The sequence below is a fragment of the Cydia splendana genome, unplaced genomic scaffold (genome assembly GCF_910591565.1).
Source record: "Cydia splendana unplaced genomic scaffold, ilCydSple1.2 scaffold_80_ctg1, whole genome shotgun sequence".
Classification (NCBI taxonomy): domain Eukaryota; kingdom Metazoa; phylum Arthropoda; class Insecta; order Lepidoptera; family Tortricidae; genus Cydia; species Cydia splendana.
The window spans coordinates 411,869-439,683 of record NW_026946906.1 but is presented as its reverse complement, the minus strand read 5'-3'; the positions used below and the strand labels follow the sequence as shown (position 1 = coordinate 439,683).

The 27,815-nt window shown below is 37.6% G+C and overlaps 1 protein-coding gene and 1 long non-coding RNA gene across 2 annotated transcripts; both read right to left on the bottom strand.

Annotated features, from left to right (window-relative positions):
• Nucleotides 1-3,537: 3,537 nt before the first annotated feature.
• LOC134805913 (death-associated inhibitor of apoptosis 1-like) lies at nt 3,538-3,885 on the bottom strand. Its single transcript, XM_063779107.1, has one exon. It carries the CDS (start codon nt 3,883-3,885, stop codon nt 3,538-3,540), a length of 348 nt encoding a protein of 115 aa, XP_063635177.1.
• A 14,746-nt stretch (nt 3,886-18,631) lies between these two features.
• On the bottom strand, nt 18,632-24,129 carry LOC134805916 (uncharacterized). Its single transcript, XR_010146428.1, has 3 exons — nt 24,024-24,129; nt 19,801-19,980; nt 18,632-19,626 (listed from the first exon to the last, which is right to left on the bottom strand). It is a non-coding gene; the product is annotated as an uncharacterized LOC134805916 (long non-coding RNA).
• Nucleotides 24,130-27,815: the final 3,686 nt, after the last annotated feature.

Genomic DNA, 27,815 nt, shown 5'->3' with positions numbered 1-27,815 from the left:
GTACCTTGCTTACATTATTTATTTCCACGAGCCACCCAGTTTTGAAAGGAAATCATCATTTTGAAAACTTAAAGCATATAAGAGTCACAATAAATTTTAGTTGATCAGGCTAATTGTTGGTTGCAACACTTATCTGATTTAGCTCTCTCAATGTGATATTTATATTTTTCCTTTCTTTTTTATTTGTCTTTCATTATATTTAGTGTATAGCTAGTCGTATAGTACCTATATTATGCCTTGATCTTCATATTATGTGTTGTGAATAATTTTTAGTTTAAAACTCTAATAATGCGTCAAGTGTATGAACTGTTTATGGTTATTTATTTTTCTTCTTTCTATGTAGGTAGGTACTCGAAATTTGAGATGACATAGCATATGTTGCATGTTCATCCGTATTGGGTGGCGTGTAGGGCTTCCAAATACCGGACCTCTTTCAATACCGGTATTAATACCGAAACTGTCTTTATCAATACCGGGGTCCCGGGATCCCGGTATTGACTATGAATCGCTTAAAATTTTTGAGTTTTATTAAAATAAGGCTCACTATAACACCGGATATGTATGTCCTTAGCCTAGGGCTTAGGATATTAAACAATAATGTCACCCTCCAGGATGGCAATCATTTTATCCGCCTTGTTGACTTCACCAGTTACATTTTTAGTTCAACCTAATAAACCAGCCAACTATATTCAAATTTGCCACCAAAAATTCGTTTGCCATACTACAATTCAATTACACAAACGGGTCTACCGCGATATAATTTCATTGTTTTTACCTTTAATTAAATATGTGTACAAAACGCGAGAGTTTAAAGTGTCATACTACAATTCCTTGCTTATTTCTTTCTAAAGACCGTATCGTTAATTATAGGGACAGATAAAACCTGGTGTAACTGTTGGCATGTGTATTATTTTGTATTACTAGGGTATTTTTAAGTGTGTGTGGTGTGTGTTAAGCTATATCTGATTTAAGAAGGTATGACATATTTTTTTTATTTTAGGGACTTTATGATGCTTTTAATACCGTATAGCAAATATGTATAGTCTAGACAAGCCTATCGAGCTGAATTTGAGACTATTTCACCGACTCTTTGGTACGATTTAAAGTAACAAAAGGTTAATAAGCTCCCAGAACATGTTATCTAAGTGTCCTCTTCATGATTGCTCAATTGAGCAGCTGCGGAATAAATGTGGTGAATTTTTATTTTTACATAAAACCGTTTTTTCACCCCACGTTTTGGAATCCCTTCAATTTCTGTTGCAAGCGAAATGACAGAGACAGCTACAAGAATAAGCTCAGCTAGAAGAAAGCACTAATAAAACACATGTGTAATTTTGAAATAAAATTATAATACAAAAAAACGGCTAAGTAAAGTTGTCCCCATAATTAATGATACGGTCTTTACTTATTGGTATAATTTTAAGAACTAATTATATTAATATCATATCCTGAACATCAGAATTCATCACCAAATATGTATCTAACGCATATGCACTGATCTTGTTTCAATTAAATGATCTTCTTTAATTAAATGGGCTAGTAATCTTCTTGATACAGCCGAATTTAATAATTTTAATGGGTTTTAACCGTTATAATCAGCACATTTTCCTTGTTTTTGAAAATACCGGGATCCCGGTATTGCATTAAAAAATACCGGTATTGAAAAATGCGTTAAATCAGACGGGATCCCGGTATTTCGGGATCCCGGGATCCCGGTATTGGAAGCCCTAGTGGCGTGTGACGAGTACGCGTGACGCGGCCTTCACAAGTCTGGTGCATTCCATTAATCATATGTTTAAGTTGATTTGTAGTTACTGTTGTTATGTTTGTGTTACTTTGTATGTTTTGTTGTTATTGGTAATTTGTTGGATGTAAATATTGATTTTCTAATTTAATTTTTGTATTATTTCTTATATTTGGTTATTATAAGTTTATGAGAGTGGTGACTGGCTGATGGCATTTTCTTATTTTTATGCAATAACTAATTAGTTAAGTAGTAGATTCGTGGATTGAATATTATTGATATATAAATGAAAGGTAATGTATGTTAATGTAAGAATGTTATCTATTTACTTTAGATTTAAAAACAAAATATTTACTCAGATTGACTACATGTCATAGAAATAAGTTATATCGTCAATTAATAAAAACATTGAAATCAAATTTGTAAATTGAACAGATAATAATAAAAAAATAGATTATAATTCGCATTAAAGGTATTAAAATATATGTAAGTTAAAATAATTTGACCTAAAATAGTAATAATATTCTGTGTAAGTAATGTTTTCATGTATAAAATAATAATGTGTTTAGTAATTGTAATATAGTGTTGTTATGTAAAATACTTCTAATTCACCAATAAAAGTTTGATTGATTGATTGTAATAGTGAAATGATTTGATTGGGGTTTTTTTTTTTCTTTTCTTTTGGAAAACACGAAATTAATTTGTAACTGGTTAAGAGGGCCTTTGCAAAAATATATTAAATATGTTACCTATTGAAAACCAAATGGTGTGAAAGCTAAATTTTTGAACGTTAAATTGGATAATAATTTGAAAAGATCATAAGTTCATAGATATCATAAGTAAATGTCGAGATCCAAGATCATAAGTAAATGTTGTTTTATGTGTGGAATAGTAGATTCTAGTGTTTGTCAGTTAGTTCAAGTTAATGATAGGTTAGTGTGTTAGTGGTTTTGTCTTTAGGTTGGGAAATGGGTTTTGTTTTGAAATGTTAGGTTAGTTTGTTAGTGTTAGTGGTGGGTGGTGGATGGTGGGTTAGTGGTTTGTTTTGTTTTAAACGAAGCTAAATAATGTTATTGTTGGGGTAGTATTTTTTTTTTATTGTGGTCTTTAAGATACCTATATGAAGATATATATGTTAAATTAATAGCAAATATGCAACTAATGGAATTCACCCCCGTCTTAGTTATTTAATGTTGCTGATTGTATAAAGTTGTTTTAGTTAACCATGTGACGCGTTATATGTACTTTGCTTGTTTAAATTTTGTTTATTTGTTTTAATTAACGAATGCACTGGTTGAAATTATTGATGGATATTAGATTTTTTTTGTGTTATTACTTGTTTTATTTTAATAAGTTGTTTGATATTTAATTATATCTATATGTATGTTTTATTACTTGTTTTATTTTAATAAGTTTTTGATATTTAATTTTATCTATACTTATGTATGTTTTATTACTTGTTTTATTTTAATAATTATTACTTATGGTCAACTGGTGAATATATAATTTTTTAACATATATTCATGTTTTGTTTGTCGTCATCAAGTAGTAATCGTAAACTAATTATATTTGTTTTAATAGATAAATAGATAGTAGAATTTGGAATATCGCTCGCAGACGGATCTGCATGTTTAAAGAATAGATTATACATTATTAAGATTATAGATCTATCTTCCCATAGATAGATAGATTATGGATTTGATTAATATTATACTTAATGATAATTTTTACTGCTAACTTTAATAAGGCGAGAAAAAAAAAAATCTTAAGTAGTTGGTGTGCTTGCTTACTTGTTAGTTTTCACAATCAGGTACCGTTTTGGGGATGACGCACGCCTTCGATATGACCTTCTGGACGTAATCTTCTCCCTTGACGAGCTGAACGTACACGCACCGGTCGAACCAACGCGCGTGCTGCTCCCACGGGACGTCGTCCTCCTCCCAGTCCTTGAGTCCTCCGTCGCAGTAGAAGCACTTGGTCTTGTCGCTCTGGCCGGTGTAGTAGAAGCCGGCCTCGGCGAGCTCCTCGGGCTTCTGCTTCATGCTCTTGGGCCAGTCTTTGAAGGTGCGGAGCCGGGCGGCCTTGGTGTTGTAGCGCGGGTGCGGGAGCACACTGGCTCCGGCGGCGGGCGGCGCGCACATGCCGCACTCGTCCTGGCATAGTCATCTGGTGTTTGCTGTTGGGACCAGGCGGTGTTGGTAGTGGCGGCGGGGCTGGTTGGCTGGCTGGGCTACTGGGCGGCGTCTAAACTGGGGCTGCCTCGAGCAGCCCGACTGGCAGGGTCGCCATGAAGTGTAAGCCTTCGGCTGGGAGAAGGTGGTTTATGAGTTATACACGCAACGGTTGGATATCAATTGTCTTTTATAATAAAATGTGCGGTTTATATAGGAAAGCATTTCCTTTGTTCTTTACATTAGGTCTAAAGTACAAGGTTGAAGAAAATGTAGCATTATTTTTATGTTTGCAATATCGGATTACATGGTATCATATTACATTCGGAAATGAACAATTTAAATAAATAAATAAATAAATATAAATAAATATTATTATAGGACATTTTTACGCAAATTGACTAAGCCCCACGGTAAGCTCAAGAAAGCTTACAATTAGTTTATTAAATCGATTGGCGGTGGGTGGCATCAGCTGTCTGAGTTACTCCATGCTACAAATCTAAACATAACATATTTATAGGCTATTATTGCTTACATGCTATTTATACAATTACGTGCGGCGCATATTTATGTTGCAGACAGTAACGTATATTTACTGTTAATATGTTAACTTAGGCATATAGTACAGTTCGACAAGGTCCCTTATGGTTAATTCTTACAAAGCTTTATCTTTGATTTTGAGACTGAAAATACTATTTTATTTTAAATTTAAGTGACTCAATTTGATCTCTTATGACTGTGTTAAACATAATTAATATATGTATGTTGATTCTGATTACTTATTAAGCTTTGCATACTACAAAGTTATTTTTGTTAGTTATTTTTATCTAATAAAACACGTTAATTAAAATCAGAGACTCACTTATTTTGTGTAAAAATACGTATTAAACTTATTACGTATACGTATTAAACGTATTATTCTTGTGGTAAAATTTAGTGTAGTAATAACTTAAAATATTATATTTAAATTTAATTGACTCAATTTGATCTCTTATGACTATGTTTAAGCATAATTAATATATGTATGTTGATTCTGATTACTTATTAAGCGTTGCGTACCTACTATAAAGTTATTTTTGTTAAAGTTATTTTTTTCTAATAAAACATGTTGATGAAAATCAGAGTCTCACTTATTTTGTGTGAAAATACGTATTCAACTTATTCCCTTGGTAAAATTTTGTGTAGTAATAACTTAAATAGCTAATTAATTAAAAAACTATAGCATTCCATTTGTATGGGAACTACTACCGCCGTGCGAACGTATGAACGCCTAGTTAATAAAGTGACACTTTTCAGAATGTATTTGAAATGGGCTAAATTGTTAAATTTTTTATACAGTGCAAATCGTCACATAAATACTCACAAAAATGGCATCTGTATTTTTGTGCAACAATCCATTTTTTGTACGAAAAGGTAAAACGATTATTTCAAAAATGAATTCCTTGTCCTTGATTTATACGAAAATGATACCAAACTTGACGTGACAGCTACAGGTAGGTAGAAACAGACCGCAGTGTACCGCCGGAAACGGATTTCTCCTCTCCCTTTTTGGGTGGAAGCAAAGAGTTAATATCCAGGTTAAGACATTAGATTAATTAAGTATGATCCAAGGAACAATCGTGCCCAGCGGCATCGCCTGGGACTAGGGGTCACAAAACCGTGCGTATTTTAGAAAACCGGTTTTTCGGTTTTTGTGAGACTGCAAGACCGGATTTCCGGTTTTTTCGGTGATTTCGATTTTACGTATAATTTGTAAAGTAAGCAAGTATTTTTAGGATCAATGCTTTGATATTACGTCTTCCACGACATTTCTATTTACTTTATCTTTACCAAGACCATATCAATAAATAAATCCAAACCCATCAATAAAGTTTTTAACTAAGCAGCAATTCTAAAACGGAATGCCTAAGCAACCTATTATATGACAACGGTATTGACATAGTCCTCCTTCTGGAAGTACACCGCTGATGATGCCCAACTCGCAAAACGAGGTAAAATACCGGGATATGATTTGGTAGCAGGAATTAATATAGAACTTCGACATACGGCCGGTCTTCTCTTACTCATCGTGATTTCAAATAATATCGATGGCAACAACATCGCCACCACGATTATTCAAATCGGCGAGATGCGGATATGCAGCATATATGAGCCTCCACGTAGCTGCTGGCGTACTCCACCCCTCCCTTTCTTGGAACACCCATCCCTTTACATTTGAGACTTGAATAGCCACCATACCAGCTGGGGATACAGGCAATCTGACGCCAACGAGGAGGCGATCATGGACTGGGCAGATAGGAACAACACTGTTTTAGTCGTTTCTCACAAAGGCAAAGGAACGTTCAAATCAGCTCGATGGAGAAGTGACCACAACCTGGACCTAGTCTTCACAACAAGAGCAATAGAGGGTACCCCAGTGGCCGCCAAGCTGTACGTGCTAGCGGATTTTCCACAAACTCAACACCGCCTAGTTTTAGTTGTCATATTGTCATAGGTCTGAAAATACCGATGGTTGAGTCGTATCCTGCCTAACACCACATCGCGGAAGTTTTCTTATGCTGATGACGTGGCCCTTGTGACACAAAAAGACAGCTTGGAAATGGAACTAAATAGCCTCGAAAAGGACCTGGATCTATTAGATGACTCTATTTCTCTCAGTGGCGTTTGTGCCCCAGCACTTCCAAGACCGAGGTGTTCTGCTTTCACCAGTGCAACAAACTAGCCAACAAGGAGCTGAGAGTAAAATTCAGGGGCAATCTTCTCCGACACAACTTCCTTCCTAAATATCTCCGAACCATTCTGGATTTAAGCCTTAACTTCAAGGAGCACCTAAGCAGCCTATCTGCAAAACTGGGCAAATAGATATAACGTTATTAACGTTGGAGACTAAAAAGCTGTTCATTTATACAATTAGTGCGTATAATGTATTGTTTTTTTTTAATTTGCTCTTCAAAATAATTAAACTATGTTTACAAAACTGTAAAATCGTAAAACTCGAAAAAGCCGGTTTTATTAAAGTGAAAACCCGGTTTTGGCAATTAGCTGTAAACCCGGTGAAGTATTTGATAATTAAAACAACGAAAGTACGTTAACACAGCAGCACCTCTAGCACAACTGGCCGCGACAGGCGCGAGAAGAGACAGATCGGCGCGACTTGGCGGCTTGTCGCGTGTTGGCAGCACAACTCACGCGCGAGAGCCGCGACAAACTCGCGATCAGGTGTCACTGTCAGAAAATGACAACGATCGCGACTTTGAACTAAAATCCGTAGCACAACTGCCTATTTTGAGACAAAATATTCTCTCGGCTTTATGTCAATCCGCGAGTCGAAGTCTACGCGACTTTATAACGCGACTCGCTCTCGCGGGTGGTTTGCTTGTACTTTTTTAACTGAACTCATGATAATTATAACTTAAAAACAAGTTTCATATATTATGTAATAATATAATTTGTATAATTACTTATTGCCCTAAGGGATAAGGAAGTATGGAACAATCACTAAATGCGCTTTACGCACTCTTATATCGATTATGCACGGTGATACCTACAAGTACCACAACACACCCATCATGTTTACAACTTTAATTTCAAACAGCTAGCTTGTAGGTACTCAATTAAGTAAATAGGTACATATGTAGGATTTTTTAAATTTCAATTCAGGTTCGTAAGTTTGTAAAAGTATAATCCTAAGACTTCCTTACACAAAACTTTCATCAACCTAACAACTAACAACGGAGCCCGCTTGCTTGTACATAAACGAAGCCGATGAGGTGGGTAGGTACAAATGTTCAAAACAAACAATCCAACTTAGTAATTTAGTAGTAAGTAGTTAACTTATTATTATTAAGTAAGCCTTAGTAGTAGTATTTAGGATCACGGTTAGATGTCTAATTTCAACAATCTCTTACTATTTAGGTACCGTTTGGAACCTTCCTCGACTTCAACAAAACATACCTACATGTGGCCTGTGCCCGCTGCATCGTACTGTAACAGAATGATGTAATACGTGGCTGTAACAGGATCATGTCCGGCTCAAAATCATGCTTTGTATGAAATATTATCAGTCATCACCCACTAAACCATTCCGTCCCCTGCCAACACCATACCGTGACGTGACTGGACCGACCCGACCAACAATATTTTGAAGGAGTCGTTACGCTCATGTCATAGTCTGCGTAGCATAGGTACGGTTATCATATGGTCTACTCTACCATATTGAAACTCCTCTAGATCATACCCGCGTTCTAGATGTTTCACTTCATGTTTGACAGGGTCTGATACGATCATGCTATGATACGTTGCTGTCAGCATTAAGTATGAAGTGGGCCTTGGGGAGCTAATCATGGCTTCTAGGAGTTGTAGGTACCTACCTACTTTATTTTTGTTTCATTTCAGGTAAAAAATACAGGAGTGAAAAAAAAAACAATATTTAAATTAATAATATATTGATTTGCCTTATATATTCTTGCAATATTCGACTTCTTATTATTAAACCTAATATATTATTAACATCTAGAACCACAATAGAGAAATTGTAAGAATCTTCTTTATTACCCTTGAAAAGTATTTTCTCTCTTCCTTTTTCTTCGACATGCGGCGTAGGACAATTAAATATCACCCTGGAAAGAAAATTGATTTGTAAACAAAAAAATAAAATATGGTCGTGACTTCATCGAGGACTATGAAATAAGCTTTTCATATCAATTTGTCAAATCATAAACAGTTACACAGTACACATACACACAAATGCCATCCATTATTGGCACAATATTTGCTTATGAAAGCAGAAAAATATAAATGATCGTATTAGATTCATAATTGTTACATATTTGCCGTAACTTATTTTTAAAATGTGTTTTTCAATTAAAAGACACATCAAGATTGTTTACCTATTTCTAATGCTAAAAAAACGAACTATAGATAGGTACGCCATAACCATTATGGTTATTATAATAGTTCACTTCCTCGGTGGTGTTCTTAAAGCTAAAGCGCTTCTCACATCTTAGTGACTTTAGAAACGGGGACAGCTCCGCGTTTGAAACCTAAAAGCTTGCCTAGTGTGTTTCTTTTCCTGACTCTCCACTTCGGGGCCCGTTGGCACGTTCCTGTTAACAATATTTTCCTTTGGGTGCTGGGATATCAATCGTGTCTAGGATAATGCTGGACTTATTCTGAAAAAAAAACACAATTTACAACAGGAATATGAGAACTAAAACCAATAATAGCAATTCCATTAATTATAGTTATTTACAAAAATATTTTATTTAAAAGGTTTATTAAACAGAAATTAAAAAACAATATATATTTTAAGGAATATTATCAAAATTTAGTATATAAGGCTCTATTACTTACATTTTTTTCATATTTTTTCTCGTAATTACATGTTGACAAAATTTGAAAGTTCCTTGACTTTGACAGGAAAAACTTAACCATCGACAATAAACTAGATTTTTTACCACCAAAGAACGAATGAAATAGCGCAACCCTGTTTCCGATTCAGTGTTGTCACATGTAAATAGCATTTATGTTTAGACTTTGATTCTATCGGGGAACACTGATGAGTCGCGCCGCGACTTTGAGTTCTCTACGCGGCTGTTGCAGTCGCGGGTACAAGTTGTGCTACGGAAATCGACAGATTTGACAGCCGCGGGAATGTCGACTCGAGTCGCGGTCTAAGTCGCGGATGCAAGATGTGCTAGAGGTGCTGATGCTTTATTCCGACTAACGGTATGCATACAATCTTATAAGTACCCACATATCTATACATAACACCCTCACACTTATTCTAATATTACATCGTAATATAATATAAGGAATGCGATGATACATGAACAAAATTATGGTTTAAACGGCGCTAGCTTAGTGCTAATAATAAGGATAAAACTAAAACATTAAATGAATATCGGATATAAAAAACTTATGCTATACATTTGTTGTGCAGATCAGTAATGACCATTACATGGCTGGTTAGTTAATATTATTTATATAATTGCACCGTAATGCTTTATACAATAGACTCAAGTTAACTTGGTTAAGGAAAAACATATGTAAACTTATGACCAACTAAAAACTATATATTCTATTGCCCGTACATACATCTAGGTATTCCTGACTGACATTATCTCTCCTTACGCTTGCGTCAATACATTTGGGTTTAGGTTGTTACCAAAATTTATTTTAGGGTGGCTATTCTAAGGATTTTAAGGAGAGAAAAGAAAATACAACCACTGTAATTACAACGTTTATTCTATTATAGAAAACAAAGACAAAGGAAAGTTATTACCCGGGCCTTAAGGGCCTTGCGTACACTACAGTTATCTTACTCTATAGCTCTTAATTTTATTTAACTTGAGACTCCAATAGGGACGAGAAAGCGAATGTGGGTTTAGCGGCTAAAATCTTATGGTTGAACACTTTTACTCCAATATTTCCAATTAAACTAGAATAATGTTGGGCGCCGTAGAAGTAATTAAATGTTGGAAGGAGCTGACCTGGTCCGCAGAGTTAGGGTACCAACACCACCGCCACGTTGTCAACCCCTCAGGTACAGGCCAAGGCAGCACCCGCCGATCACCAGTCAACGCGGTCAACCGGGCACACAAGGAGGTAGAAACCCGCGCCAGGCGGATTTACAGGTAAAATGTAGACCCTGGAAAAGTTTTCAAATAGTAAGACAAGAGTACACAACGCTTTAGCAACGCTGGAACCTAAATAACTTTGCAACAAAATGGAGTCCAGACATACATAATTTCGAATTTGGAACGGCACGCGTCAGGTCAAGGTTAACATTTGACCAGCGCGGCGGAAGGTTAACTCGTAAAAAAAACAAATAAAAACTTACTCGCTGTGGAAAAATGGCCCGCAAAAGGTGCTATGCAACATATGTCGACACAAGCGAGGTCTATAAAACACGGCCTCAAAGGCCACTAAATTTGGAGCGGCATGTGCTCCAGTATTTCGCCGGGGCTGAAAATAAAAATCACCACACTGTTAAACTGAATCTTACACACAAAACTCGTCGCAAAAATCACTAAAATACTCACTCAAAAGGGAGATGTCTCCCGGTTGGGTTAGAAGTCGCCTGAAAAGGCTTTTTGTTTGCGGAGCAACACCAACGAAAATGCTCGTCTCTCATTTTGGCAGGAATAATGACAGACCGAATGGCAGAGTTGCCACAGCCCGAACTGGAGTCGTGCGATCCTAGGTGATTTTGAAAAGGAAACATTACCTTTCTTTTTTTAATTTACTTGGACTAATATTAGATAGAAAGCAAAAACAATATTTGAAGACAATTTTAATTTACGAACCCCTTTCGAATAAAAAAAAAACCAAAAATGTAGGAAGAAACCGAAATTATTTTTAATATAGCAACACGGACCAAGCTTAGTTCGATAGGGCGCTGCGTGAAAACGCCTGCGCTCACTAGATGGCGATAAGGGTATCAAACGAAGATGGGTCCCATACTAAACAGAATTGAAAAATGAAGAATTAAAATTTTGTTGTTACAGTGCTCCCCTTCCCGAAGAAAATTTTGACTACGGCAAAATTTTGAGCTGGTCCCCAGCTCGCAAAACCACCCTCTTATTTTCTAGACGAAGTCCCAAAAGAAAAATCGACACTAAAGGCATAAAGGAAAGCAACGACCACCCAATTCGAACCCACGCATTAAACTATAATAAAAAAAATAAGCACAGCCGAGCTGTGCACAAGTTACCACATACAAACTATAATATTACTGTACTGTAATCTATACTACGATACCCTAACCGCATATTAACCTAAACGAAACTAAACGCTAATAAGCGAAGCTGCAAAGCTCCCTACCTACGCACTGCATCACTGTATATCTTGGCGGCGCAGCGAGCGACCTGGGTCGCGGGCTGCACGTCCAAGCTATATGGCGGAATGTGCGTAAGGTAACAGATTATTCAATAATCTGTGGTAATGACTGAGTACAGTCAATTACCATAAGAGTCAAGGACAGTGTCCGATAGCTCGGCTAAAGAGCCACTGAGCTACCAGTCGACACTCTTCACAGGAACACTGGCCCTGCAGTGCGAAATCAGGGATTTCGCCCTGCACTGCCAATGCTCTCTGTGGATAGACGGCTTATAGCCAATGAAATTGATCACGGATCAAACCTTTTAAGATTTCGGGCATGCCAGGACCCTAAATTCTTACCCGTATAAAAATCTTCCAACTCGTATACTAAATTCGAGAGTTTACGAACTATGCGGCACTTCACGTATTTAGGAGCGAGCTTAGCCATAAAGAATTCACCGGCGTCACTCAAAGGGAAAGTCTTTTTCATAACAACATCGCCCTCACTAAACTCAACCGACTGACGGCCCCTATTATAATAACGCGCCCCTCTATCATGAGCTTTTATTAGTGATAACTTAACCCTATCGAAAACTTCCTTTAAACCGCCTAAAGATTCCGCGTACCGATCTGGAGAGTCAATTGATAGGTCTAGTTTCGAAGTCTGGCAATCTCCATAGACTTTACCGCAAGCAACAGCCTCCCTACCATGAACCAGAAAGAATGGAGAATAACGAACCGTTTCGCTGGTGGTGGAATTCATGGCGAACTGTACCTTCGGCAAGGCTACGTCCCAAGCTCGATGATCGTTCTGGACCATGATAGAGACGGACGTCATCAGGGTCTTATGATAGCGTTCTACGGTGTTAACCTGAGGGCAATAACGCGGGGTGTAATGAATTTGGGGAATGAAGTATTTCTGAAACAAAGCTTTAAGCTCGCTACCAGTGAATTGCGTAGCATTATCCGCAATCACGGTGCGCGGCACGCCGTGCTTAAGAAACACCTCATCCTCCAGACGCTGAGCGATAGTCTTCCCTACGGCTCGCCTAAGAGCGAAAAACAACACGTACTTAGAAAAGCAACATAATACTGACAGAATGTAAGTATAACCTGCCCTGGAACGAGGTAGTGGGCCCACTAAATCGATACTGAGCGTGTCGAATGGACGCGAACAGTTCTTAGGGTGTCCCATGATACCTATAGGGGGCTGCTGTGAATTTTTATACGCAGCGCAAACCTCACACCCTCGAATAAAATTAGCTACATCCTGGTACATTGAAGGCCAGTAATAATGTAACGATAATCTTTTATAAGTTTTAAAAACTCCTAAATGGGAAAGCTCCTCGTTATGACAAGTTTTAATTAATTCCGGACGTTGACTCGATGGTATCACGACCTTCCAATCAAACTCCCCTGAAAGCTTGAATTTACTTTTACAGTAACGCATAAGTTTATTATTTTGAATCGCGTAATTCGGACACGAGCCTGGGGATACCCGACAACGTTCAAAAAGCTTATCATACCACTCACAAGCATGAATTTCCAACACGGGTACACTACGAGATAAAGCGTCCGGAACTACATGTTCTTTACCTTTACGATGTACGATTTCGAAGTCATAAGGGGATAACCTACAACCCCAACGTGCTAACCGGCCCGTCGGATTGGTTAAATTAAAAAACCACTTTAAACTGGAGTGATCGGTAATTACCTTAAATCGTGGGCCACCCTCCAAGTATGGCCGAAAATGCTCGATACTAAAAACGACGGCAAGTGCCTCGCGCTCGGTCGCGGAATAATTGCGTTCGGCGCGGTTTAACGAGCGGCTCGCGTACGCTATCGGATGCTCCAGCCCGTCCTGCATTACTTGGGTCAAAGTTCCGGCCACGCCATACCCGGACGCATCACAATGTAGAAGGAACGGCTTCGAGAAATCTGGGCACGATAATATCGGTGCCGAAACTAAAGCCGACTTAAGTTTTTGAAAGGACTCCTGAGCTTCCCTCGACCACGCGAAAGGAGGAGCATTCTTCCGAGTACTAGTCAAAGTATTTAAGGGGGCCGCGAGGTCACTGAAATGTTTAATAAATCTACGGTAATAAGATGCAGTACTTACAAACATTTTAACTTCCTTACGGTTGGTAGGAACCGGGTAATCTACAATAGCTTGAATTTTGGAAGGATCGGTATGCAGTCCACGCTCGTCTACTACATAACCAAGGTATTTAAGTTCCTTTCGAAAGAACTGTGACTTCGCAAAATTAATAGTTAAGTTAGCGGCCGACAAACGTTCTAATACCCTATTTAATAACGCAATATGTTCTTCAAACGTCTGACTAACTATTATTATATCATCTAAGTACACAAAAAGCCTGTCATTAAATTCGGGTCCAAACAACTTATCCATTAGACGCTGCTGGGTACCAGGTGCTCCGGTCAACCCGAAACACATGACCTTAAATTGAAACAAGCCACGTTTAGGCACCGTAAAGGCCGTTCGTTCGCGCGACGCCTCATCTAACGGAATCTGCCAAAACGCGCTTTTTAAGTCAATTGAGGACAGGAATTTCGCGTCCCTCAACTGGTCCAGAATACGTGATATATACGGTAACGGATATGCATCGTGTTTACTAACAGAATTCAATTTGCGACTATCCAAGCAAAAACGAAGCTCCCCATTAGACTTAGCTGTAAAAAGGGTAGGATTATTCCAAGCACTAGTACTAGGTTCAACTACGTCCTGCTCTAGCATCTCATCTAATTGACGGTTAAGCTCTACCAGACGGTGTGGCGAGATCGGATAATAACGTTGTTTAATCGGAGGACTATCACCGGTATCTATGGTATGGGTGAGCAAGTGCGTACGCCCCAAACCTTTCTTCTCAAACGAAATGTCCTTGAAATTACGAATAATCCCGTCCGCTATGGCACGTTGATCAGGTGTCAACTCTTGTAAGGAGCACAGGTGTTTTTCGGGCACGACCTCATTCACGGTAGTGTCCGGTTCCTGGTTCCCATACTGACTAAACAATTCAGGTGCGATATTGAATGCCTTAAAAAAATTAACACCGAAGATCATACGTGTACCTACGTCCGGTATTACATAAAATTTAATTTCGCGTGTTAAATTTTTAGCTTTAACAACCAAGTACATACACCCGATTATTCTCGAACGCGTTTTATTAGCCGCTATAATATGAGTATTATCCGTGGCAGAAACCAACTGAGCTCCCAATGACAAAAAGTCCCTATGCGAGTTCGAACCTATAATACTGATCCCTGCCCCAGTATCCAAAAGACCACGAAAAGAACGACCTAAAATTCCCACCGACATGTGAGGTCGCTCGTCTTTATTTAAAATGAACCGACTCCGAACCACCGAAACGGGAAGAGACATTAAAGTGCTAACTATAAGTGGGTAATCAGGACAGTCTGGATTAACCCCAATGTCCCCCATAATATCTTCACCAAAATCGACCAAATTACATGAGTTCCCACGCTCCAAATCGTAAGGACTCGACATTCGGCGGTCCGGAATAATTAGTTTTTTGAAACACCAGGCACAGCACCAGCATCTGGCGAAGTAGAAGTAGAAGCTCTAGGAAAACAATTGGGACAATCTGGGTAAGACACTCCCGCCCTACCACATTTGAAACAAACTACCCGTTTAGACTTACACTCCCTCAAACTGTGCGTATCTACACGACAACGAACACAGAACGGCTTCTCCAGCGGATTGGCTGCCTCAACTTTAGGACGCGAAGAGGTTTTACAACTCAAGTCTGCGGCCAAGGTAGACGATGAAGGTCTGGGAGGCTCCACAAAAGCATTAGCCCGCTGCCAGCTGTCCTCAAGCACGCGACACACCCTCTTCAAATCCTTTAAGGTAGTAACCGACTGAATGGCCAAAGGTACCGTATACTCCGGGCGAACATTAATTGAAACTATGTCAAATTTCTCCTGATCCGACAATTCCGTATTCAAACGACTGAAATAATTCTGCATAATGCTAATGTATGTAGAAATGTTCTCATTAGAACCCTGAGTACGATTTCTAATTTCTTTCAATAAGCGCCTGTCATAATCGAATGGCAAAAATTCATCTATTAAGACAGCCTTCAATTGGTCCCAAGTGGACACCTCAGTGCGTATACCGCGATACCACATCAGCGCATCCCCATCAAATAATTCTACGGCTGAAGCTAAAAGCCTGGCTTCCGTAATACGACGCGAAGCTGCCAACTCCTCAACCCGCTGTAAAAAGGCCTTAACACACGTCCGACCATTAAATTTAAGATTTAAAGAACTAACTGTTTGATATTTATTAAAGCACGAGGTAGCAGGAGCTGTCGATGAAGTTTCAGGTTGGACGGGGTTCCCCGATCCTTCCATCGCATCATCGAACCCAGCATTGGAACGAGTCGACACAAACACCGATAGCATATTATCTAACTTTGAAAGAATTCGCATGAGTCGATCCGTTAACCCCGAGTGCAAGGTGACATCAGCGGACTCCTCCGGGTTAATCCGTGTTAAACGATGATACAAGTGATGCCCTAAAGCCTGTACCCGGTTAAGAGACTTTAAAGTTATCGGAGTCTTGGCGGCCGTGGTCAAGTTTTCCAATTCAGTCAATTTATTTTGAATTATAGCAAGCTCCGGCGAAATGTGCCCAACATACTCTTCGATATCATCTGACGGTAAGTCCCTCGCTAACTTCCTGATTTGCTCCCTCAATCCCTTTACATCGTCCGCCGGAGTGGCATCTCGTACCTTCACTTCATACTCTAGTTCGTCTTTATGCAATCAATTAAAGTTAATGGGGCGGTCCTCCATTTTAAAAAAAAATTTAAACTTATTGTACAATTACAATCAATTTAACAGAATAGATTTTTTTTTATGTTAACGCTAGTAACCATATGACAATACCCCTGTTCGGGACACAGTCGTTCATGCAAAACAATGTAAATAAAGATTTGAAACAACAAAATTGACCTTGTGTGCTCGGCCCAATACACAATACACTTCTACGAAATAAAATTATTAACCTTACTATTGTTCACAATAGTACCAAAAAATTAACCTTAAGAGGTAAGTTATTTATTTTTAAACTATCTGGGATTTAAATACCAGCAAGAATGTATATTTAAAGTTTAGACTATTAATAGTAACTCTTATCACTAACACTATTCAATTTGTATAATAAATATTCAATTTACACATGTGCTTTTATCACTAAAGGTTATGACAGTAAGTAGAATTAATGCTACAACAAGTAGGTACACTAAGAAAAAAAAATGTTCAACCATAAGTTCCTTTAGCTAACTTTTATGTGACTAAAGGTTGCTCGCTAGGAAGGCCCCGCGATGGGTGACACTGTTACCAAAATTTATTTTAGGGTGGCTATTCTAAGGATTTTAAGGAGAGAAAAGAAAATACAACCACTGTAATTACAACGTTTATTCTATTATAGAAAACAAAGACAAAGGAAAGTTATTACCCGGGCCTTAAGGGCCTTGCGTACACTACAGTTATCTTACTCTATAGCTCTTAATTTTATTTAACTTGAGACTCCAATAGGGACGAGAAAGCGAATGTGGGTTTAGCGGCTAAAATCTTATGGTTGAACACTTTTACTCCAATATTTCCAATTAAACTAGAATAATGTTGGGCGCCGTAGAAGTAATTAAATGTTGGAAGGAGCTGACCTGGTCCGCAGAGTTAGGGTACCAACACCACCGCCACGTTGTCAACCCCTCAGGTACAGGCCAAGGCAGCACCCGCCGATCACCAGTCAACGCGGTCAACCGGGCACACAAGGAGGTAGAAACCCGCGCCAGGCGGATTTACAGGTAAAATGTAGACCCTGGAAAAGTTTTCAAATAGTAAGACAAGAGTACACAACGCTTTAGCAACGCTGGAACCTAAATAACTTTGCAACAAAATGGAGTCCAGACATACATAATTTCGAATTTGGAACGGCACGCGTCAGGTCAAGGTTAACATTTGACCAGCGCGGCGGAAGGTTAACTCGTAAAAAAAAACAAATAAAAACTTACTCGCTGTGGAAAAATGGCCCGCAAAAGGTGCTAAGGTGGGGTCTTGTAATTGCAACTAAAAATATTGAAGTCATAACTTCATCATCTGATAATTCTATATATATATAGGGAAATATGTTTTTCTGTAAAATTATGCATAAGTCAAATTTTATGTAGATTTTATTCTACTGTCATAACAAAGAAAAACTCTGAAGAATAAAGAGCTATTGCCAATAGTTCTGACAAAGGCAGCAATAGTTGCAATTACCCCTCCTGACCAGTAATTGCAACTAATCGTTTTATCTCCACATTTTTCTATGTGTATTGTCTATGTGTGTATTTTAAACACAAAGACTAAGAGAATCTTCATAGGATTGTGACACATATCTCCTTGTAACTACGACCAATTTCGCATAAACATACTTTTTTGCCGTGGGTCTGGTAATTGCAACTAATTTCTCAAAAATAGTGATGGGAACCTTACCGCAATTTTATCGACAGTCATGTAGTGTCTGCCATCGACACGCCAAGAAGACCATGGTAGCAGAAATAAAACTCAGGGATAAACTGTTATTTTTAAAATCATATATTTTTTATGCAATGTTTTTTAGTTGTTAAACAGACTAAAAAATAATAGCTATATTTTTATTAATCATCATAAAATAGTTTACTTATGCTTAATCAAACAGCCTTTTTACTTTTATCAGACTACTAAATAATTAGTAATGTTACGTAGTTACGTTTCCTAGCTTCAACTAATGACAAGAAATAAGTATTTTATGCATACTTAAACTATTTTATCTAGCTTTATCTTTATTAATCTAAATAAGTAACTTAATCAAACAGCATTTTTTAACTTTTATCAAACTATTTACTAATTAGTAAGGTTGCAAAGTTACGTTTCCTAGCTTTAATTAATGCCAAGAAAAAAGTTTTTTATGCATACTTAAACTATTTTGTCTAGCTTATTTTTATTAATCATAATAATAAAATATTTTATGTTTATTTATACAGTCTTTTTTAGTTATATTTTGAAACTATTTACTAGTAACTAACAAGAAATAAGTCTTTTGGTATATACTTAAATTAAATAAAGTTTTTGTACTGAATACCATACTAATTAATATGAAAAATCGTAACGTAACGTAATTTATTACGTTTATAAGCTTCTATTAGTAACATGAAATTAGTTTTAACACTTAAATTAAATAACGTTTTTGTACTTAATACTATATGAATAATTGTTTACATTTCCCAAATGTCCATTCTCTCAGAAAGGGTAACTTGTTTACTTACATTCAAATATCTCTACCTTATAAGGAAATATCACAGTGTCTCTTTGTTCATTTAACACAGGTTTTGGTAAACGTGAGATCACATCTTTTTTTTCTATAATTGAAATATCATCTTCAACTAACCTAAATTCTCTGTTATTTTTATAAGATTTGAGTCCTTTTACTAAAATTTTTTCTTGGTTGATTTGATCAATAAGGCAAACGTATTTGTAGGTTCTTTTGCCTTTGATCGACTGAAATGCAGCAAGAATAAAGTCTCCCTCGTTGAGATCGTTATTTACTTCGGAGGAATTCGGCATATCGTTCTGAAAAAAAAAAACTTGCTAACCGATCTTATATAAGTATGCATTTTTTGTATATATAACTTATATACTTACTTCCTTCCCTCTTAGTGATTCCACCATCCTGTTGTTAATAGATCTTTTCGTTACTCTTTCTTCTTTCATTTTAAGCATATCTTTTTCTTCTTTCGATGTAGATTGTAGCGGTTCTTGCAACTCTACTTCACAAGCGTCGTTCAAAGTAGATCGTTTTTTGGTAAAATTCACTTCTTTCTGAAAATTTAGTTTAATATTTAAACAACCCTATAAGTTATATAATGAATAAGTAATATAAAATAAATATATAAATTACATTTATATCATCACATATTTATAATAATATATATTTAACGTTATACAGTAAGTACTTATCCTATTTTATTGTGTATATAACTTAAATATACTTACTTCCTTCCCTCTTAATGATTCCACCATCCTATTGTTATTAGTTCTTTTGTTCACTCTTTCTTTTTTCATTTTACGTGTATCTTTCTCTTCTTCTTTCGATGTAGATTGTAGCGGTTCTTGCAACTCTACTTCACAGGCGTCGTTCAAAGTAGATCGTTTTTTGGTAAAATTCACTTCCTTCTGAAAATTTAGTTTAATATTTAAACAACCCTATAAGTTATATAATGAATAAGTAATATAAAATAAATATATAAATTACATTTATATCATCACATATTTATAATAATATATATTTAACGTTATACAGTAAGTACTTATCCTATTTTATTGTGTATATAACTTAAATATACTTACTTCCTTCCCTCTTAATGATTCCACCATCCTATTGTTATTAGTTCTTTTGTTCACTCTTTCTTTTTTCATTTTACGTGTATCTTTCTCTTCTTCTTTCGATCTAGATTGTAGCGGTTCTTGCAATTCTTCTTCACAAGCATCTTCCAAAGTAGATAGTTTTTTGGTAAAATTCACTTCCTTCTGAAAATTTTTAAACAACCATGTAAGTTGTATATCAAATAACTAAAATAAATTAAATACATAAATTACTTTTTTTACTACATATTTATAATTATTATATATTTAAGGTTATAAAGTACTTATCCTATTTTATTTTACTAACATTTATGAAATATGAAGAGAAGTAGGTAATTATTTTTTTTTACCTAAAATACGACTTACGTTTATATTGACATCCTTTTCTCCGGATATTTGTTTTCGTCTTTTATTTACTCTTTCGCTTTTTAGTTTAGGTTTCTTCTCTAAATTTTCGTTAGTAGTTGATAGTAATGGCTCTTGCAAATCTTCGTCAAAGCTCTCATCACACAACAATCTTTGAGCAAAGGCAGCTAAATCTTCATCATCAGAATCATCCATCGGTGTGTATGAACAATCGCTTTCACTGTCCGATTCCAAATTCTTTCTTTTTTTAGATTTGCTTTTTTTGTCAATCAACTTTTTCTGTTTCTTTTTCTCGTTTTTCTTTTTGTTGTTTACTCTTTTAAGTTTATTGAGTCTTTTAATTTCTTCCGCCTTTTCTTTTTCATCTTTCTTTTTTTTCATACGATCAATAGCTTCTTTGTAAGTTAATATCTCTGCTTCTTGACTAACGCGTTTTCTTGAAGTTTTAGGTATGTCACTACGTGAAATGGTCTCCAAAAGAAGTTCTTCAAATGAAACATGTTCATCTTTCTGTTTTTGATAGCTAGTTGAAGTGAGTTCGATATTGCTCAATATTTTGACGTTACCAGAGCCACTGTTGGTAATATTGGAATTGGTATTTTTAGAAAGTGAAATTAAAAACGTTTTAGGGTCTTTCACGCGTTTGGGTAGATCTATTTCTTTCTTCCCACGATTAAGGATCTCAAGCCACATGCTCGTGCACATACTCGTGAGTGTTGGAACTTCATTTCTGTCCTGACTTTTATCTTCCTGAGTGCCATTTTCTACCTTCCTTCCTTCTTCAGCATTATTATTGGCAACGCTATGAGACTGTTCATTTTGTTGGCGAATATGTTCTTCCCATTTTGACCATGAAAGCTTGTCAAACTTTTCTTTTGGAATTGTATCACGATTCAACGGATATATACCAGATTTTCTAAAGCCATTTTGAATGATAACTGGGTTCAAATCATTCCATATCTTAGTTATGATCCTGGCAAATTCTGGTTTTGGAAGCTTTGCACCCACATGGAGTCTTTGCCATTTTACCAATTCACTGTCCCAGTTGTCTTTCATAGGTTTCATTGTGCTGCAGTCTAATGGTTGCAGAATATGGGATGAGTGAGCCGGCAGTTTAAGAACTGTTATCTGGTTGGCCATTAGAAGTTCTATAACACTCAAGTCTACATGTGTTGAATGGCCATCAAATATTAATAAGACTGGCCTTTCCGGTCCAATTGCTGGTATGAAAACCTTTGCGATATAATTTTCGAATATTTTGGTTTCCATCCACCCCTTACGGCTTCCAACATACGCTGTATTAACATTTTCGTTTTCGAAAAAGCAATTCGACCCTAGTTGTTTCCCCTGAAATACTATCAAGGGAGGGATCTTTTTACCGAGCGCATTTGAAGCTAACAGTACAGTGGTGTTATTCCTTCCAGGGGACGCAGTTGTTCTAGTAGAAGGGTACCCCTTCAGGCCAACAACTTTAGTCTTGGTGGGGTCGTTGCAGAAGCTGGTCTCATCTAAGTTATATATATGTTGGGGTTTGTCTTCTAGTTCCAGTTCCTTCGTTATGCGCTCCAACAAATCAAAATAATTGTTAACAGTGAAAGGATTGCAGGCTTTTTTCCTGGCAACCTCTACGGACTGTGGTTTTTTGACACTTAATCTGTGTCGCCTTTTAAAACCCCGAAACCATTCTTTGCCAGGGTAATCATCTTTGAAACGAGTTATGAGTCCGTTCCTTTGTATATAAGCACATATTAATTGTTTAATCTCCTTTGATGTAAGCGGAAACTCACACTTTTCCATTTTGTGAATAAGAGCAGCCACTCTGCTTTCCCAAGCTGTAGATAATTCAGTAGGCCTGCCAGGCGTCGTTTTTTTGGCACCACGCGTTCCGTATACACGGTGAATTATAGTTGATCTTGGTATATTATATCTTTCTGAAGCTTGATAGCTGTTCATTTTTTTGTTTTGTACATTTTCGATTGCTTCCATTAAGTCATTAAGAGAATATTTTGCTTTTTTTTTACGTGTTGACATCTAAAAAAATATTTTTTATAATATATTAAAAACCAGTTGTATTAGGGTGATTCACTTTTGTATGGAGAAAAAAAGTTGTAATATTTTTCCTGACTTTGCTCACCAATGGAGTCTCCCCACACTAAAAACTATCTATTTCAATTTTCAAAAGAATCGAATAACGTTTAGAGGTTGCACAAGTTGAAAAGGTAGAGTGAGAACCCCATACATTGCGTGAAAATGAACTATGTTCTAAAATGACAAAATATAATGAACCGATACTGAAATCGAATGAGAAAACTGAATTTTGCGTCTAAAACACGATAAAAGCACTTTTCCTTTGGAAAAAGGTGGAAAAACTGAAAAATCTTAATTGGAACATTTATCGAGTAATAAAAATCCAAGTTTACTACTAATTTTAAAATTTATTTATATGTAGAAGGTTCAGTATCACACTACTCTCCGCTTTGATGATAGCCGCTTAAACCATTTTCTACCCTCCGATGTACAGTCGTTGGTTATTTGAAAAATCTTTGTTGATGATGTGCAACCTCTAAATGTTGACCAATTTTAATTTTTTTTAACGTATAATATTGTTTTATCAGTTAGAACAAGAATTCGAGCAAAGTCAGACGAAAATCGAAAATTCGGAAAAATGAAACACCCTAAGTTGTATGAATCAAGTAAGTATAGTGCCTAGTTTCATCAAATTCCATTCGATCATTAAGCGGTAGAAACATAGAAAATAGCAAACAGGCGATACTTATTTATTTATTTAACCATTCGTTGTACACAATAAACTTATGAACAAAAACTACATGTAGAAAAACGACACAGCAGGCCCTGCTTATTTCTACAAAAAAACCTGTTACAGCAGAACTAAGTAAGTGAAAAGGCAATAAAAGATACGCGGATACAAATAAAAAGGCGGATAAATATGTATACATACCGGCACAATTAGCGGAATCTTTGTACCCCAAAATAATGTACACCCGGTCCGTCGTGGGTAAGAAGAACAAAATTTAACAATATTACCAATTTTGGATCTTTTTTTTGTGAAACTGTTCATATCAGCTAATTGCATATTTTTAAATTTCCATGCTTTTAATAAAAATAAGCAAAATCATACAACAAATTTAATATTAAACCATGGACATATTAATTTGGTACGTTGTATCTGATAACATTTTCATGAAAAATAAACGTAATTATCTTGTAACCACCCTTTTCTTAAGTTACGCTAAATGTGCCGGTGTGTTATGTTATTAGTGATTGTACCGATATATTCGTGTTCACTGCCACATCACTAGCTTTTTCAAATTTCATACAAAAATTGGCAGCTAATTGTAACTAACCTAAAAATTGCAAAATAGTTGCATTTACCAGACTTTGCATTTTTTGTCTGGTAAATGTAACTACAGAGAAAACTCGGAAAATATTCATCGTAGAATAAAACAAATACAAACAAAATGACTTACCGTGATTAGTTACAACTTTTCTTGTGAAAAAACTTGCGAGGAACCACTAAAAACTATTTTTTAGAATAAAAATGCGCACCGTGTCCATCCGACGCCAGCAGACTCAAAATGGCGGATGACAAAAAGCTTTATAACTCCCACAATTCTTGAGCTTGCAGCGCCATCTACATTTTTGAGGTAGAACTTTTAGTATTAAATTGAACGAGTCTGTCGTTTTACAATAAAGTAACCCTAGAGGGAGTTATTGAAGTTAGTTGCATTTACCGAATAGTTGCAATTACAAGACCCCACCTTATGCAACATATGTCGACACAAGCGAGGTCTATAAAACACGGCCTCAAAGGCCACTAAATTTGGAGCGGCATGTGCTCCAGTATTTCGCCGGGGCTGAAAATAAAAATCACCACACTGTTAAACTGAATCTTACACACAAAACTCGTCGCAAAAATCACTAAAATACTCACTCAAAAGGGAGATGTCTCCCGGTTGGGTTAGAAGTCGCCTGAAAAGGCTTTTTGTTTGCGGAGCAACACCAACGAAAATGCTCGTCTCTCATTTTGGCAGGAATAATGACAGACCGAATGGCAGAGTTGCCACAGCCCGAACTGGAGTCGTGCGATCCTAGGTGATTTTGAAAAGGAAACATTACCTTTCTTTTTTTAATTTACTTGGACTAATATTAGATAGAAAGCAAAAAACAATATTTGAAGACAATTTTAATTTACGAACCCCTTTCGAATAAAAAAAAAACCAAAAATGTAGGAAGAAACCGAAATTATTTTTAATATAGCAACACGGACCAAGCTTAGTTCGATAGGGCGCTGCGTGAAAACGCCTGCGCTCACTAGATGGCGATAAGGGTATCAAACGAAGATGGGTCCCATACTAAACAGAATTGAAAAATGAAGAATTAAAATTTTGTTGTTACAAGGTACATGAATGTAACAAGCCAAAACTTAATTATACGCATTTACATAGTTATACATAGGTATCATGGTATTTAAACATTTAAAAGAAATAAACAATGAGGTAGACATGAAAGGCCATATGAAAGGCTAGGTATAACTAAATAGATTAAGACATGTAGTCAATTTCAAATCCGTAGCGTTTTACTTCTTTAGGTACTCTTTTTTCTAAGGCCGGTAACGGTGGATCGACACGCTTCGCTCGTTTAGAGTTCCCCCCCTCGACTACTTTCGGCTCTCCGTCATCCGCGCTAGGCGGGACCTCCGCGGGCACCGCTGGCACCTGCGAGGACGCTGGCTGTTCCATGGCGGACCTCACGTCACCGCCGGGGCTGTTCGCCATAACCTCGACGCTGGGCACGGCGCCATCGATACCAGTTGGTCGGCCGCTCTGCACGACACACCCTGGCTCGGTTTCAGTATTGGATGGAGGACAAACGTTTGAGTTTCTTAAGTGTCGGCGTTTCATTTGATCGATATGTCGATGGTGTGTAGATCCGTCACCTGTCACAATTGTATAATCAGATTTCCCAAACCTATTGGCTACGTAACCTTCCGCCCATTTTGCACCTGTTCCGAACGTTCGGTATTGCACGGGGTCACCTATTTCTAAATGTCTAGATGGCCTATGTGACCGTTCTACCATTTTAGATTGTTCGTTGATGACTTTAGCGCATCTATCCGGTTTAACTGCATCTAATCGAATACGTAAATCGCGGCCCTGCAACAGCCGAGCGGGCGTCTCACCGGTGGTACAATGAGGTGTATTATGATAGTGCAATAAAAACTTGAGTATGGCTTTGTCAATGTTGACCCCTTCGTGTTTGGCTTTTTTAATTACATTTTTGATTAATTTTACAGCTCCCTCTGCCGCTCCATTAGACGCCGGGTGGTAAGGAGCCGAATAAATATGACGCACACAATTCTTTTCTAAAAAGTCGTTAAATTGCTTACTAGAAAACGGCGGGCCATTATCGGATACTATTTGTTTTGGAATTCCCCACCTTGACCAAGATTCTAATAATTTACTTATGACACTGTCAGCGGTTGTCCGTGTCATGCACGACACTTCTATCCATTTTGATCGCGCGTCAATCAAGACCATATAAGTACGACCATCTAATGGACCTAGAAAGTCGATATGGACCCTTTCATAAGCTCGCGACGGCCAATGCCATGGCACCGGTGCGCTCGCCGGCGGCGCTGGAGCCACCGCCGCGCACGCGTCGCACGCGCGACACCGCGCTTCTATAGCCTCGTCCATTCCGGGCCACCACACGTAACTCCTGGCCATGGCTTTGGTCTTCACGACGCCCATGTGAGGCTCGTGCAGTTCTCGCAGCACTATCTCGCGGCACGCTTCCGGAATTACTACACGATGCCCCCACATGACACAGTCAAGTTCTAAATACAACTCTTTTTGCCTATTTAAATATGGTTGCATTTCCCTAATTTCCGCACTATCCGGCCAACCATTTTTTATATAATTGACCACTCGACCTAGCAATGGATCCTTTGCCGTCTTTAAACGTATTTCATTGCAGTCTAGAAAAAGCGCGTCAGATGCAAAATGCAAGTAAGATTGCTCCGGAGGGTCAACTTCCCTACTCTGTCCTATTGGTAACCGCGACAGCGCGTCGGCGCAATTTCCCGTTGAGTTTACATACTGGATGTCAAAATCATAAGCCATTAATAGCAATGCCCATCGCTGCATTCGACTCGAAGTCATGCTTGGCACACCAGTTTGGGGACCGAAAATACTTATTAAGGGTTTATGATCAGTTACTAAAGTGAACCGCTTGCCATATAAATATTGATGAAATTTTTGAGTAGAAAAAACAATCGCGAGTGCTTCTCGATGTATCTGCGAATAATTTTGTTCAGCTGTATTGAGTTTCCTTGATACATACGCCACAGGGCGCTCCCGCCCCTGCCCGTCTGGCTGGCTGAGCACGCCGGCGACCCCGCGCGGGCTAGCGTCACACGTTAGCGTCACGTGGTTGTTAGGGTCATAATGCGCTAGTATCCGCTTCCCTATCAACAAAGATTTGATTTTATTAAAGGCCTCATCGCAATTTGTGGACCAATTCCACCGCGCACCTTTCCTTAGCAAGCTATGTATGGGGTCCAAAATATCGCTCGCGTTAGGAATGAACTTAGAATAGAAATTAACCATACCTAAGAACGATCGCACCTCGGTTACGCACGATGGTGGTGGCATTTTTGCTACAGCCGCGACCTTGTTAGGGTCTGGTTTTATCCCGTCTTTGCTAACCACAAACCCTAAATAACAGACCTCATCGGCAAGAAATGTGCACTTGCTTTTCTTTAACTTTAAACCTAAGTCCTTTAATTTCTTCAATACAGCTTCTAACGTAGATAAGTGATCCTCCCGAGTTTTTCCAAATATCAATATATCGTCACAAAAACTCTGAGCATTAGGAATATCCCTCACTATTGACTCACTTATCCTACAAAATAGACCCGAACTTGATGACAAGCCATACGGAAGCCTATTGTACTTAAAAAGCCCCCGGTGAGTATTAATAACTGTTAACATTTTTGAATCCTCCGACAAACAAATCTGATTATACGCCTGTGACAAGTCTATTTTTGTAAATAATTCTCCCCCCGATAAGTTCGCAAATAATTCCTCAACTTTCGGCAACGGATACCTATCTACCTTAAGAACCGGATTAAGCGTCACCTTAAAGTCGGCGCACACTCTCAAACCTCCATCCTTCTTAGTTACCGGAACCAGGGGAGTCGCCCAGTCGGCGCAGTCAACGGGCTCGATGACGCCGCTCCGCAGCATGGCGTCCAGCTC

What these genes read in the sequence shown, in the direction of transcription:
- LOC134805913 (XM_063779107.1), bottom strand. Translation starts at nt 3,885, where the DNA reads ATGTGCGCGCCGCCCGCCGCCGGAGCCAGTGTGCTCCCGCACCCGCGC.